The sequence below is a fragment of the Myxocyprinus asiaticus genome, chromosome 10 (assembly GCF_019703515.2).
Source record: "Myxocyprinus asiaticus isolate MX2 ecotype Aquarium Trade chromosome 10, UBuf_Myxa_2, whole genome shotgun sequence".
In the NCBI taxonomy this organism is placed as follows: Eukaryota; Metazoa; Chordata; class Actinopteri; order Cypriniformes; family Catostomidae; genus Myxocyprinus; species Myxocyprinus asiaticus.
The window spans coordinates 4,973,573-4,987,341 of NC_059353.1; the positions used below are offsets into that span (position 1 = coordinate 4,973,573).

Sequence of the window (13,769 nt, forward strand, 5' to 3'; positions counted from 1 at the left end):
GACATGTCGAACGTCTCGTCACATTTAAAAAAAATAGCCAATAGGCTTTAGTGTACAGCCATACACACACATACCTCTTTCCAAAGTGTGCTGCTCATGTCTGAGCTGATTATATGGAGTTATATTTGTGCCACAATTGTGCGTGCACAAAATTATATTTTGAGCACACAAATAATTTTCCGAGTGCGCAAGATGATATTTTGAGCACGCAAAAAGTTATTTTGCATGCAGAGTGGGTAGGAGGAGAAAACAAAATTCACATTCAAATAAAATGTATTCAAGCCCAATATTGCAAAAAGATTTCTTTACAAAACTGAATTTTTTTATTGCACTCAAAATATCATCTTGCACGTGCAAAATAACTTTTTGTGTGCTCAAAATTTCATCTTGCACACGCAGAACATTTTTGTGCGCTCAAAATCTAATTTTGCACATGCAGAATTGTGGCACATATATAACTCCAAAGACTTGAGAACAGAACGATGATCTACCTAAACCCGTTACTGCACAACAAGCCCTAAAACAAATACAGCGCTTTGCGCTCTTTACTTACAATGAGTCTGGAGTGCCAGTAAAGTTAAATGAGAAACAAGCAAGTTAAAAAGAATATATACATGTTTTGAATCATAATACTCTAAGCATAAAGAATAAAAAACACTTACTCGAGCTGTACATCCCAAGAAACTTCCAGTTTACATAAATAGGCTCAAACAATTTTCCTCGCTTCCAGCACCCGCATTGGTGCGTCCCATTCAGAAGTGATCATCCCTTTGCCCTATTCCTTTTGAAGACAATTACCCTCCACTGTAAGAGCTTCAGATGGCTGAAAGGTGAAAACGGTCAGTCAGAACTCACTTTTTAAGTGATTCTTATGGGAAAATATATTTGGAACGACCGTACAGCATGGATTTTGTCCCCTTCGAAGTGCCCTGCGAAGGCATGATCAGTGCCAGTTAGAACACAGCCAGGCGTGCTGAACAGTTGTAGGGGGAGGATGCGTTCTCGTTCTAGAAAGCATTTGATTAGAAAAGGTTTCTGAACCTCTGTGTGATGTCATGGATTTTCCTGAGCTTTTTGGCCGGAAGAGAAACACTGATAATCTTCCCCTCAAAGCTTCCATGTTTTCAAATTTACCATGTTGCAACTGTTCACATGAAACAAAAGAATGGCAGTCTGCATTAGTGACATCAAACCATCTTCATGTGCAAAATGTATCATATATATACTAGGACTGCAACTAACGATTATTTTGATAATCAATTAATCTAACGATTATTCGACTATTCTACGATTATTGCAACGACTAATCATTAACTCGTAACCGATTATTCAGCTTGTGCCCCGACTTAAAAGGTAATATTAAACGTGCTTACTGTGAGCTGTGTAATTCTTCCTCTCCTCAGTCAGGCGTGAGCTGCAGTGCTGCTCTCACGTGTCATCATTAGAGTTTAATGTGATCTCATGTTACGTTAAATGAGATCAAACGAATATTCAACAATTAAAATTTTTGTCGACAATTTTTTATTGTCGACGTTGTCGATAACGTCGACTAATCGTTTCAGCCCTAATGAATACATACACAAATGGCATTTGAAACCATTTAACAAGATGATGTAAAGAAAATCAAATATAATCTGAAGCCACTGTAAAAAATATTTTGTCAGGTAACCTGAAAATATGCTTCATGTGGTAACATCTAAATTAACTGTTTTTCAATTAAAAAAATGTACTAATCTAATTAAAGTGACCTGACAAATTAGGTATTTGTATTTTTTATGGGTTAGATCAACTGAAAATTAATGCTTAAGGGAAACAATTGTAGGTTAGCACTTTTTTCAGTGTCATATGCTCTGAAAATATGCAGATATGCTCTGAATTTGCTCTGAGAAACATAAAGGGTTTTACAGCCCGATACCATAGAAGAACTTTAGTAAATGCCTTGGTTCTTTAGAAAACTATCTGTGTGCTGGTGTTTCAAAGAGTCCACGATGACTTCTCTTTTTACTCAATGAAGGATAACTAGAAACAATCTGAATTAAAGCCACATGACTTCTATATTTATATAAGAGGATGTGGTGTTTTATGTGAGAGAAAAGCGTTCCAAGACCAGATAGTCTAAGAGGGTTATTGTTCCTGAAGTAGAAAGCTTTCGTGTTGCTGGTGGTGACCCAGGCCTGCTCCCTGCGACCCCTCAGGACCCATTACTGAAGATTACACTTAATTTAATCCTCTTCCATCAGTGTTTCTGATAATCTTTGATGTTTCAAGGTTGATAATGGAGAGTATTTTACTCTCCTTCTGACTTCTGACTAAATGATTAATGTTAAAATGATTGAAAATAGCTTTTAAAATATATGCTCTTCAATTTATGTATTCTTTTCTTTTCCATAGGAATGCCTGACAAAGAGAATCTGAGCAACAATTCCCCAGGATCATCGTCCAAACACTTCAATAAGGTTTGCTTTTACCCACAAACACAAGCTTCCATCTTTGAAATCTTCCGATGTTCATCCTTCAATCAGGCCACATGAAAACCGTCTAGGGTCATGATCATCTGCTGACAGTCTCTGTGATTGTCTTCTTAATTCTCGATGACCATTCAAAGTCTTAAAACAACAGTTTCACACCAAAATGAAAGTTCCAAACCCATCTGACTTTCTTTCTTCGGCTGAATAGTTGTACCTGTATGTACTACTTTTATGATACTTTTATGGTGCTTGTTTGTCATTTTTGGAGCTCAAAAGCCCCAGTCCCCTTTTTTCTTTTACTATATGGAAAAAAGCAGTCAGGACATTCTGCTAATCTTCTCTTGTGTTCCACAGAAGAAAGAAAGGCGAACGGGTTTGGAATGACAGGAAGATGAGTAAATGATTGATGGATTTGGGTGAACAGTATAAAGTAATTATATCGCAGTGTATGTCTGTGCATGTTAATGGCTGTCTACATTATAATTCTTTAAAAAACATTATACTGCAGACAGACATGAAAAATATCTGAAAATGTGTACTGAAAAGAAAGAATTTCTCCTGAAAGTTCTTTAAAATCCATTCTAGACAGTGTCTTATGTGTCAGATGAACTTGACTCACTTGATGAAGAGAGTTTGATTCTTGTCTTTTCTTCTGTTTGCATCTGTTCTGATAATACTACATCCTTCCTTCTCAACAACACAAGAAAACAACATTTGTTTGACATGTTAACATAAACTAGGCAGCTAAGGAATCCTCTCTTTTCAATTTCTGTGTCTATGTGTGGCGCTCCTGTTCCTTTTGACCTCAGGTCATTTTGTGCTCGGACAGTTTGTCACAGCTCTGTGCATTTCTCATATTTACTATCATAAGTCCTTTGTTTGTTTTTTTCTTATTCTTGTTTTGCTTTGTTGGAGTTCATCCAAATATTCTAGCAATATCAGCCACAATTAAGTTTGTGTGCTTTGCAAAATACTGTTGTTTTTTTTTTAAATTCACTTTAAGTCACAGTGCATTTGGTTAACAGAGAGCAGAATCAGTCTTACAGAATGTTCCATTGTTATGTAATGCAAGAATACACTTTTCCTTCAAGTCATACACAGTCCACACTTTCTACCTGCCAAGCTTTAATCTAATTGGCTGGATTTTTTTTAGATGCTTTGTAGGACATTATCTAAATATTCCCAAGCATAAACTAGATATCCACATTTCTTCCTGTCTAAGTTGGCGGCCCTTGGACAGAATAAGCTGCAGTGTGGTCTATTTTTCCATTGGTCAATGGTCTGGCTATTCAAGACTAGAGTAGGATGGCCATAATGATAGGGCCATATCATACATTATAGCCTTTCCCTTACATCTTCTTAAAATGTTAGTTAAGGTTTATATATATATATATATATATATATATATATATATATATATATATATATATATATATATAAAATTTGTTTTTCATGACTTTTCCAACCCTGACTCTCAGTAGCATGGAATGGTCCGTTGTTGCTGCTGTACTATGTAAAGGCTTATATGTAAAATCCCTTTGTTATGATTGACTACACTGAAAAAAATTGGAGTGGGGTTTACTTTACTTTTTTTTAAATAAGGAAACAATTTCCACTCAGAAATTGCTAGTAAATTTAACAGACCATATTTTAAAGTAAAGGCTACACACAGTTCTTAGTGGCTTTAATTAGAAATTCTCCAGTAAATTTTACTTTGCCATACTCTGTTTCAAGTCAGTTTTACTCACTCTTTGTTTGTACATTTTACTTAAACAATGTAGCAATAAATTAAGCCATGCTTTTAAAAGTGTACTAACATTTCAGTGCTTTTTTATCGCACTTAGTCATGTACCACATGGCACACGGAAGCCTTAAGTTCCACAGGGAAGCTTAATGCATGCTTTTTAGTACATTAGACAACATCATCTAGCTTAAATGGGGATAGAAACAAGATCCAGAGCTGCGCACGCAGACCTGAGCACTTGGTGCACAAAACACAATGACGGTAACAATCAACAGATAATTTTTTTGATCATGAAAGGGTCATTTTGAGTAGAAAATGAACTTCAGACTGCACAAAACATGAAGTTTCTAAATATAACAACAAAATCAACAATAAAAATTGTGTAAAAAACTTGCAAACCGTAAAACCATGCAAGTGATTTATTGTTCAAGCCTGGTGCTACTGAGAACACCAGCTTTGAAAAGTAAAATTGACTTATTTCATTTACCTGTGAAATGTACTCAAATTATCAAATAAAGTTGATAGTCAGAAGTTTACATACACCTTAGCCAAATACATTTAAACTCAGTTTTTCACAATTCCTGACATTTGTAGAAAACATTCTCTGTCTTAGGTCAGTTAGGATCACTACTTTATTTTAAGAATGTGAAATGTCAGAATAATAGTAGAGAGAATGATTTATTTCAGCTTTTATTTCTTTCATCACATTCCCAGTGGGTCAGAAGTTAACATACACTTTGTTAGTATTTGGTAGCATTGCCTTTAAATTGTTTAACTTGGGTCAAATGTTTTGGGTAGCTTTCCACAAGCTTCTCACAACAAGTTGCTGGAATTTTGGCCCATTCCTCCAGACAGAACTGGTGTAACTGTGTCAGGTTTGTAGGCCTCCTTGCTCGCACACACTTTTTCAGTTCTGCCCACAAATTTTCTATCGGATTGAGGTCAGGGCTTTGTGATGGTTACTCCAGTACCTTGACTTTGTTGTCCCTAATCTATTTTGCCACAACTTTGGAGGTATGCTTGGGGGTCATTGTCTATTTGGAAGACCCATTTGCGACTGAGCTTTAACTTCCTGGTTGATGTCTTGAGATGTTGATTCAATGTATCCACATAATTTTCCTTCCTCATGATGCCATCTATTTTGTAAAGTGCACCAGTCCCTTCTGCAGCAAAGCACCCCCACAATATGATGCTGCCACCCCTATGCTTCACGGTTGGGATGGTGTTCTTCGGCATGCAAGCCTCACCCTTTTTCCTCCAGACATAACGATGGTCATTATGGCCAAACAGTTTTGGATTGATTTGCACTTTTCGCAGCAAACTACGTTCATCTCTAGGAGACAGAATGTGTCTCCTTCCTGAGGCTGCGTGGTCCCATGGTGTTTATACTTGCATACTATTGATTATACAGATGAACTTGGTACCTTCAAGCATTTGGAAATTGCTCCCAAGGATGAACCAGACAGGTCCACAATTTTTTTTTCTGAGGTCTTAGCTGATTTCTTTTGATTTTCCCATGATGCCAAGCAAAGAGGCTTCCACAGGTACACCTCCAATTGACTCCAATTAGCCTATCAGAAGCTAGTTGGCTGACTGCCTAAAGGCTCAACATAATTTTCTGGAATTTTCAAAGCAGCTTAAAGGCACAGTTCACTTAGTGTATGTAAACTTTTGACACACTGGAATTGTGATATAGTCAATTAAAAGTGAAACAATCTGTCTGTAAACAATTGTTGGAAAAATTACTTGTGTCATGCACAAAGTAGATGTTTGCCAATATGAAATCTGTGGAGTGGTTAAAAAATTAGTTTTAATGACTTCAACCTAAGTATATGTAAACTTCTGACTTCAACTGTAAATATGACTAGACTTTCTATTTTAGGATTTGAGCATGATTACGCATTGTAAAGTTAAAAACAATCATAAATAATATTATATGTTGGAATTGAGTACAAATGTAGAATTTACTCTATATTTTTAAGTTCATGCTTAAGCTAACTTATTCAGTACTTATTGGTACTTAATCTTTTCTGCTATAATGATTTCCCTACTAAATCATGTTTTTTAGTGTAACCTTTTCACATGTGAAATGAGTAGCAATGCTTACTTACAGGCTGCAGGTCCCATCCTTTAAACCAGGCTCTTTGCAATGGTAATTTTTGATCGGATCTCCGCCCATATTATTGTCTGCAATAATTGTAAGTCCAATAACTTCCAATGACAAATCGTTGATGTGGTAATGTCATGTTAATTTATTCATCTGTGTGACATTGCAGAGTCACAGATTTTTTAGAACAAATAATTTTTGCAGCTTGGTTTCAATAAATGGTCTTTCATGGACTGGAGAGGAAGTTTTGAGTTCTGAGTATGTTAACATCATACATTGAACTCATTTATCTCAAAAGAACAAGGGGAATTTGATTTTTCATGATATGACCCCTTTAAATGATGTACTAATTTTACAGTACAGGATAGTGTAGTGCAGTACTTCAGACTCTCATACAGCACAGAATCACATTGACCTTCATCTGCAGAGAGAGGTTCTGTTAAAGGCCATCTCTCATTGTGCATTTGGGCTCAGTGTGTGGAGTTTGATTGTGGGTCACGTGCTGGTGTAGATGTTCAGCCCGTGTGAAGATGTTAATGAATAATTCAAAAGGTTTGGTTTAGAATGCAGCACACTGGACCGAGTCCAGAGCTGTTTCTCCAGAGTGACAGGAGGCCTGCTGCACAAAGCATGCTGGGATAGCTGCTTGGGATACTTACTCATTCATAAAGACTGCAGTGTGACACGAGTCCTACTTGACATGATGAAATGCATTTTTATGGCTGTTTATTATGTTGATAGGGGAGAAATGAATAGCTGGACATTGAAATTCTGCAATGTGTTTTGCCATGAGAGCCTTACTGTTGAGGCAGTTAATAATGGTAACATTTACATCAATGTTCCCTTTGTTAAGGGGATTATAAAGAGATTAATTAATGACAAATACATTGTTATGCAGTTATAAAAAAGGGTGACTTTCATCCAATACTTGCCAAAGAGTGAACCATTTTACCTGACATGTTATAAATGCTTAATAACACTTATTCAACATTAGTAGCCTATGAAAATGTATTTTAATGTAAAGTGTATATGAAGCATTTATTAAGGAGTTTTCAACATTAGAAACCTATGTACATAAAGTTCAGTATGGTTTAATGGTCATCAGGCTTTATTATATGATATATGCTGTGAATATGCATGAAGTGTTTTTGCAGAGGACTTTAGGTAACTAGGACTAGTTAAAACCATTATTTTGACATCAATGAGACAAGGAAAGTGACAACACAAGTCAAGACATTACAATAATGAATAAATACACAAAGTAGACAGAAACAAAATGACATAATCCCAATAGTTGATTTTTGCTGCAGAAATAATGAATTAGGGCATTTGAAGTTTTTACCAAATATGTTTAAGTGTATTAATTAATAATTTACACTATAGTTGTAAGTTAAAATGCTCACTATTTGCCAAGTACTGGATAAAGGTTTCACTTTTTATGCATGTTGCTATAATTGCATGTCAGTTATTTATAATGCATTTGTAAATAACTTATTAGTGATTAAATAACCACTTTATAACCCTTAAAAAATGGAACATTAATGTAAAGTGTTACTATAATAATAAGATTACAGCAGTTCCAACAAATGTCTTTTAAACAGACATAAACACAGTGAAACTAGTTATGTAAGAGAGTCATGATGTTATTAATGATAAGGTCTTGTGGGAAATGTGATGATACACAGTCAGCCAAAAACAACATACAATAGCACTGTCTGACAATATTTCACTGTGAATTTATATTGCTAAAACTGCTTAACATAAAGACCCATTCCTTCATTTTTAATTTTTTTCTGGCATTTCCATTTTAAATGTGTTTGTGTTTTGTTTTCCAGAAATCATTCATTCAAAATCACATCAAACTTCACCCCAAATCTATTACACAGGTATTACAGCCATCCTGTTATTAGACTGACAGCTGTCAATCACATCGGTGAACTGTGTGGCTGTGTTTTTATCTCTGACTCTGTCTCAGATGGCATCAGAGAAGATCTTGCAGGCAGGTAAAGTGTTACGAAAGACCATCCTGTCCCGAGCACCTCACATGATCAGAGACAGGAAGTACCACCTGAAAACATACAGGTGAGTGGGTTGGGAAGGGGGAGTAGTTTTAAAATGTATTTGAATGTCCTTAATATTTAAAAACATCAAATATAAAGGGGTCATACTATATATTCTTTATTATTGAAATAAATAATTGATAAAATAATAAAAATAAAAAATAACTTGAGTGGAAATGTGCCAAATAAACTGTTAAGATCAGATTGTAATGATCAGGAATAATTTTTTCAAAATAAATTTCAACTGCTCGTTTACGCTGGGATTCATCAGAAGGATCTGCAGAGTGGCAAGGGCTACACACAACCAGGAACAGCACAAACTTTGACTGACTTTCCCTCATTTTACCCTTATACAGGTTCTTCTGATGTTTAAGAATAATATTGTGTATATCCTGCTTTCTCCTTATTACTTCACCGTGACAAGCCAAGATTTTAATTGCCCAACAGGCTTCGCTGACTTTTCAGTGTGGACAGTCTTGTGTTGATGTATTTATATGTGTGATGTCACAAAGTTGCAGAAGTTCAGAATAAGTTGTTTTTTCAACCTAGTCTCATAGAATGAATGTTACTAAACTCAGCAAAAAAAAAGAAGAAAAAAAAGAAACGTCCTCTCACTTTCAACTGCTTTTATTTTCAGCAAACTTAACGTGTAAATATTTGTATGAACATAACAAGATTCAACAACTAAGACATAAACTGAACAAGTTTCACAGACATGTGACTAACAGAAATGGAATAATGTGTCCCTGAACAAAGGGGGGATCAAAATCAAAAGTAACAGTCAGTATCTGGTGTGGCCACCAGCTGCATTAAGTACTGCAGTGCATCTCCTCCTCATGGACTGAACCAGATTTGCCAGTTCTTGCTGTGAGATGTTACCCCACTCTTCCACCAAGGCATTTGCAAGTTCCCGGACATTTCTTGGGGGAATGGCCCTAGCCCTCACCCTCTGATCCAACAGGTCCCAGATGTGCTCAATGGGATTGAGATCCGGGCTCTTCGCTGGCCATGGCAGAACACTGACATTCCTGTCTTGCAGGAAATCACACACAGAACGAGCAGTATGGCTGGTGGCATTGTCATGCTGGAGGGTCATGTCAGGATGAGCCTGCAGGAAGGGTACCACATGAGGATGTCTTCCCTGTAATGCACAGCATTGAGATTGCCTGCAATGACAACAAGCTCAGTCCGATGATGCTGTGACACACTGCCCCAAACCATGACGGACCCGCCACCTCCAAATCGATCCCGCTCCAGAGTACACCTCTCATTTATCTTTTTGAACACTATCGGTTAGGTGTAGGTGTTGGTTTAGGGTAAGGATGTCTGTTTTGCTCACTTCTCATTTATCTTTATGAACACTAACAGTTAGGTTTAGGTGTGGGTTAAGGTTAAGGATGTCTGTATTGTTCACCTCTCATTTATCTTTATGAACACTATTGGTTAGGTTTAGGTGTCGGTTAAGGATGTCTGTTTTCTTCACCTCTCATTTATCTTTAAGAACACTATCGGTTAGGTTTAGGTGTTGGTTTAGGGTAAGCATGCCTGTTTTGTTCACCTCTCATTTATCTTTATGAACACTATCGGTTAGGTTTAGGTGTTGGTTAAGGATGTCTGTTTTCTTCACCTCTCATTTATCTTTAAGAACACTATCGGTTAGGTTTAGGTGTTGGTTTAGGGTAAGCATGTCTGTTTTGTTCACCTCTCATTTATCATTAAGAACACTATTGGTTAGGTTTAGGTGTTGGTTAAGGTTAAGGATGTCTGTTTTGTTCACCTCTCATTTATCCTTATGAACACTATCGTTTAGGTTTAGGTGTTGGTTTAGGATAAGGATGTCTGTTTTATTTACCTCTCATTTATCTTGATGAACACTGTTGGTTAGGTTTAGGTGTTGGTTAAGGTTAGTGATGTCTGTTTTCTTCACCTCTCATTAATCTTTTAAGACACTATTGGTTAGGTTTAGGCTAAAGTTTTAGGTTAGGTACGTACGTTTTACTCATTAAAACCTCCATCTAATATTCACCTTAAAGGGTTCACAACAGTGTAGTAATGATACGCTTGGTGTTGGTGTCCTAATCAGAGATTACTTAACGATAAAGGATGCTTTACTATTTATCACAAACACAGTGATAAATGAAAGATTAGAAATAAATGGTTTATATACCGGCATTACTGCAGGGTGCAATAAAGTTGGCACTGCTGCATCTTTCAATAAAAGAAACATTGAAAAGCCTGCAGCATATTGTGAGTGATTCACAAAAGAGTCAGCTGTAAAATGTGTTGAACTAACAAGTAATCGCCCATTGTAGCAATCAGGCATATCATTAAAAATAAACTTAAACCATTTATTTCTATTGCTGGGATCCCTCGGTGACGTTTCTCCACATTCAGGTACGTAATAATGTCTGATACTGGTCACCCTCACCTCACAACGATAACTTGAGCCATTCTCTCCTTTACAGTGCACCCACGATGATGATGCATGTTTTGGGCTGTGTACATGCGAATGAGTAATGTCTCGTGACATCACAAACACACCAATTTCAAAATGAGACTTTCCAGCAGAGTGGCAACTATAAATGCTCTTTTTGGACTGTGGAGGAAGTTTTGAGTTCTGAAATGTACAGTATGTTTTTGTAGAACCCCAATTCTGAAAAAGTTGGCACAGGATGAAAAATGCTAATAAAAACAAAAAGGAGTGATTTGTAAATTATATTCACCCTTTGCTATATTGAAAGCAGTACAACTAAACATGATATGATGTTTTACCTTGTGAATTTCATTGTTTTTTGTTTTAATGTACAGTAATTTTAAATCAGATGATTGCAACACACTCCAAAAAAGTTGGGACAGTCGAGTGTTTTCCACTGTGAAACATCACCATTTGTTCTAATAACACTTATTAAGCATTTAGGCACTGAAGACACAAGTTTGTTAAGTTTCACTAGTGGAATTTTCCCCCATTCATCCATTATGCAGGTCTTCAATTGTACAATTGTATGGGGTCTTCATTGCCGTATTGTGCGCTTCATAATGCACCACACATTCTAAATTGGAGATGGTGAGGACTGCAGGCAGGCCAATCTAGCATCTGCACTCTCTTCTTATTCGGCCAGTATGTGGTTTGAAGTTATCCTGCTGAAAATTCCAGGACGTCCCTGGAAAAGACGGTGCTGTATGGCAGTATATGCTGCTCCACAATTTGTCCATATCTGTCTGCATTAATGGTGCCCTCACAGATGTGCGAGTTACCCATGCCATGGGCACTGACACACCCCTGGCCCAAACAGACACTGGCTTTTGGACCTAATGCTGATAACAGCTTGGATGGTCCATTTTCTCTTTGGCCCGGATAACACGACGGCTGTGTTTTTCAAAAACTATTTCAAATGTGGACTCTTCGGACCAAAAAACACAGTTCCACTATTCTACTTTCCATCTCAGAAGAGACTGAGCCCAGAGAAGTCAGCAGTGCTTCTGGACAGTGTTGATGTATGGCTTCTGCTTTGCATAGTAAAGTCTTAACTTGCATCTGTGGATACAGCGGTGAGTGGTGTTGACTAACAAAGGTTTACTAAAGTAATCCCAAGCCCATGTTCATGTTCATGATATCCATTACAGATGAATGATGATTTTTAAGACAGTGACGTCTGAGGGATCAGAGATCACGCGCATTCAGAAATGGTTTTCATCTTGCCCTTTATACACCGAAATTTGACCAGATTCAATGAATCTTTTAACTATATTGTGCACCGTAGAGGGTGAAATGCCCAAAATCTTTCCAATTTGTCTTTGGGGAATATTGTTCTCAAAGTGGTGGATTATTTGCTGAAGCATCTCTTGGCAAACTGGCAAGTCTCGAATGATCCTTGCTCTTGAAGGACTAGGCTGTTTTTGGAGGCTCCCTATATACTATGACATGATTGCCTCACCTGTTTTACATCTCCTGTTTCACATCACCTTGTTATTTGAACTCATCAAATTGTTATTAGTCTTAAAATGTCTCAACTTTTTTGGAGCGTGTTGCAATCATCTGATTTAAAATTACTGTACATAAAAAAAATAATATAAAGAAAAAAAAATAGATTCACAAAGAAAAACATCATATAATGTGTAGTTGTAGTGCTTTCAGTATAGCAAAGGATGAATATAATTGACAAATAACTCCTTTTTGTTTTTATTAGCATTTTTCATACTGTCCCAACTTTCTCGGAATTGGGGTTGTAGGACAGTTACCTCTTAAATGTCTAAATATCAAGGAAAATTTGATTCTCCATTTCATGACCCCTTTATAAACCTTGTCTGATTATGACACATTTAGTAGAGTGGAACGTTTTCACTCAATGGTCATGCGCTACACAGATGGGTTTAGCCATCACGTACCCTCTCTATGTTTACATCATAAGAGGTCTTAAGCCCAGGAAAACCCGTGCATTAATGTGGCCCTGGATATCAGGCTGCGATTTTTCACCTACTTTCAATAATTGCTCTTTTTGCATTGAGTAGAAATTTTAATGTTTTGAAAGTTACAGAAAGTTACATGTTTTTGTTGTCAGTGAACTGTTTTATCTCAAAAGATCAAGGAAAATGTGATTTAAAAGCATGGATGTAGCATAGGATGTAGAAATGTAATGTGTAACTACTTTTTGACTAACAAAGTAATTAGGATACTGTAACTAATTACTTTATAATCAGATTACACCCAACACTGCATATAATCTCTACCTTCTTATGTATTTGAGTTGTAGGCAGTGCTGTATAGGCACAGAGCTTGTTGATTGGTTGTTGCAGCACACGTCCTGTGTTCACTCTCGTGTTCAGGCAGTGGGCATGTGGCAGGTGCTGCTGGAGGAGGGAGTGTTAAACCACGGTGAGCATTTCATAAATGCAGTAAATCACAGCACAATATTTCAGCACTTTGTCTACACAGCAGTTTTAAGCAACTCTCAAAGCTGAAGTGTGTATTTTCTGCACCACTAGAGTCAGCAAACAAAATTGCAAAAATAATTGTTTTTTTCTAAAAGAAAAACAATTTACGCGAACCGGCCCGAAATGAGTCCCGTCTAGCTGGGGTTTCTATTTTAGTGGTTGTTAGTGGATCGGTGAAGTCAATAGTCCCCTTTTGTGATTTGTGTTTTGTATGCTTTTATAAGTTTACCTGTATGTGCTCTCTTAACTGGCTTATAATGTTCTGTAGTTGACCAGGAGCTGAGTTTCCAAGATAAGTATCTGTTCTATCACTTCCTGGAAGACAAGATGGAGGACACTTCCCTCCCCAGTGAGGATGAGAAGAAAGAGAGTGATGAAGAGCTGCAGGACACCCTCCTCCTTCTCTCTCAGATTGGACCTGATGCCCATCTGCGAATGATCCTGCAGAAACAGTGCGT

The 13,769-nt window shown here is 36.9% G+C and overlaps 1 protein-coding gene across 2 annotated transcripts in view; it reads left to right on the forward strand.

Moving 5' to 3' along the window:
• The window catches only part of LOC127446825 (rap guanine nucleotide exchange factor 4-like), a 176,170-nt gene that overhangs the window by 115,986 nt on the left and 46,415 nt on the right, over window positions 1–13,769 (forward strand). Inside the window, exons 6-10 of one of the 2 annotated variants that reach the window (XM_051708088.1) lie at window positions 2,392–2,456; window positions 8,155–8,205; window positions 8,295–8,401; window positions 13,131–13,252; window positions 13,580–13,763. In XM_051708088.1, coding sequence (XP_051564048.1) covers window positions 2,392–2,456; window positions 8,155–8,205; window positions 8,295–8,401; window positions 13,131–13,252; window positions 13,580–13,763 — 529 coding nt within the window. Of the gene's footprint in view, window positions 1–2,391; window positions 2,457–8,154; window positions 8,206–8,294; window positions 8,402–13,124; window positions 13,253–13,579; window positions 13,764–13,769 lie in introns of both variants that reach the window. The other variant, XM_051708090.1, reaches the window with a different exon arrangement.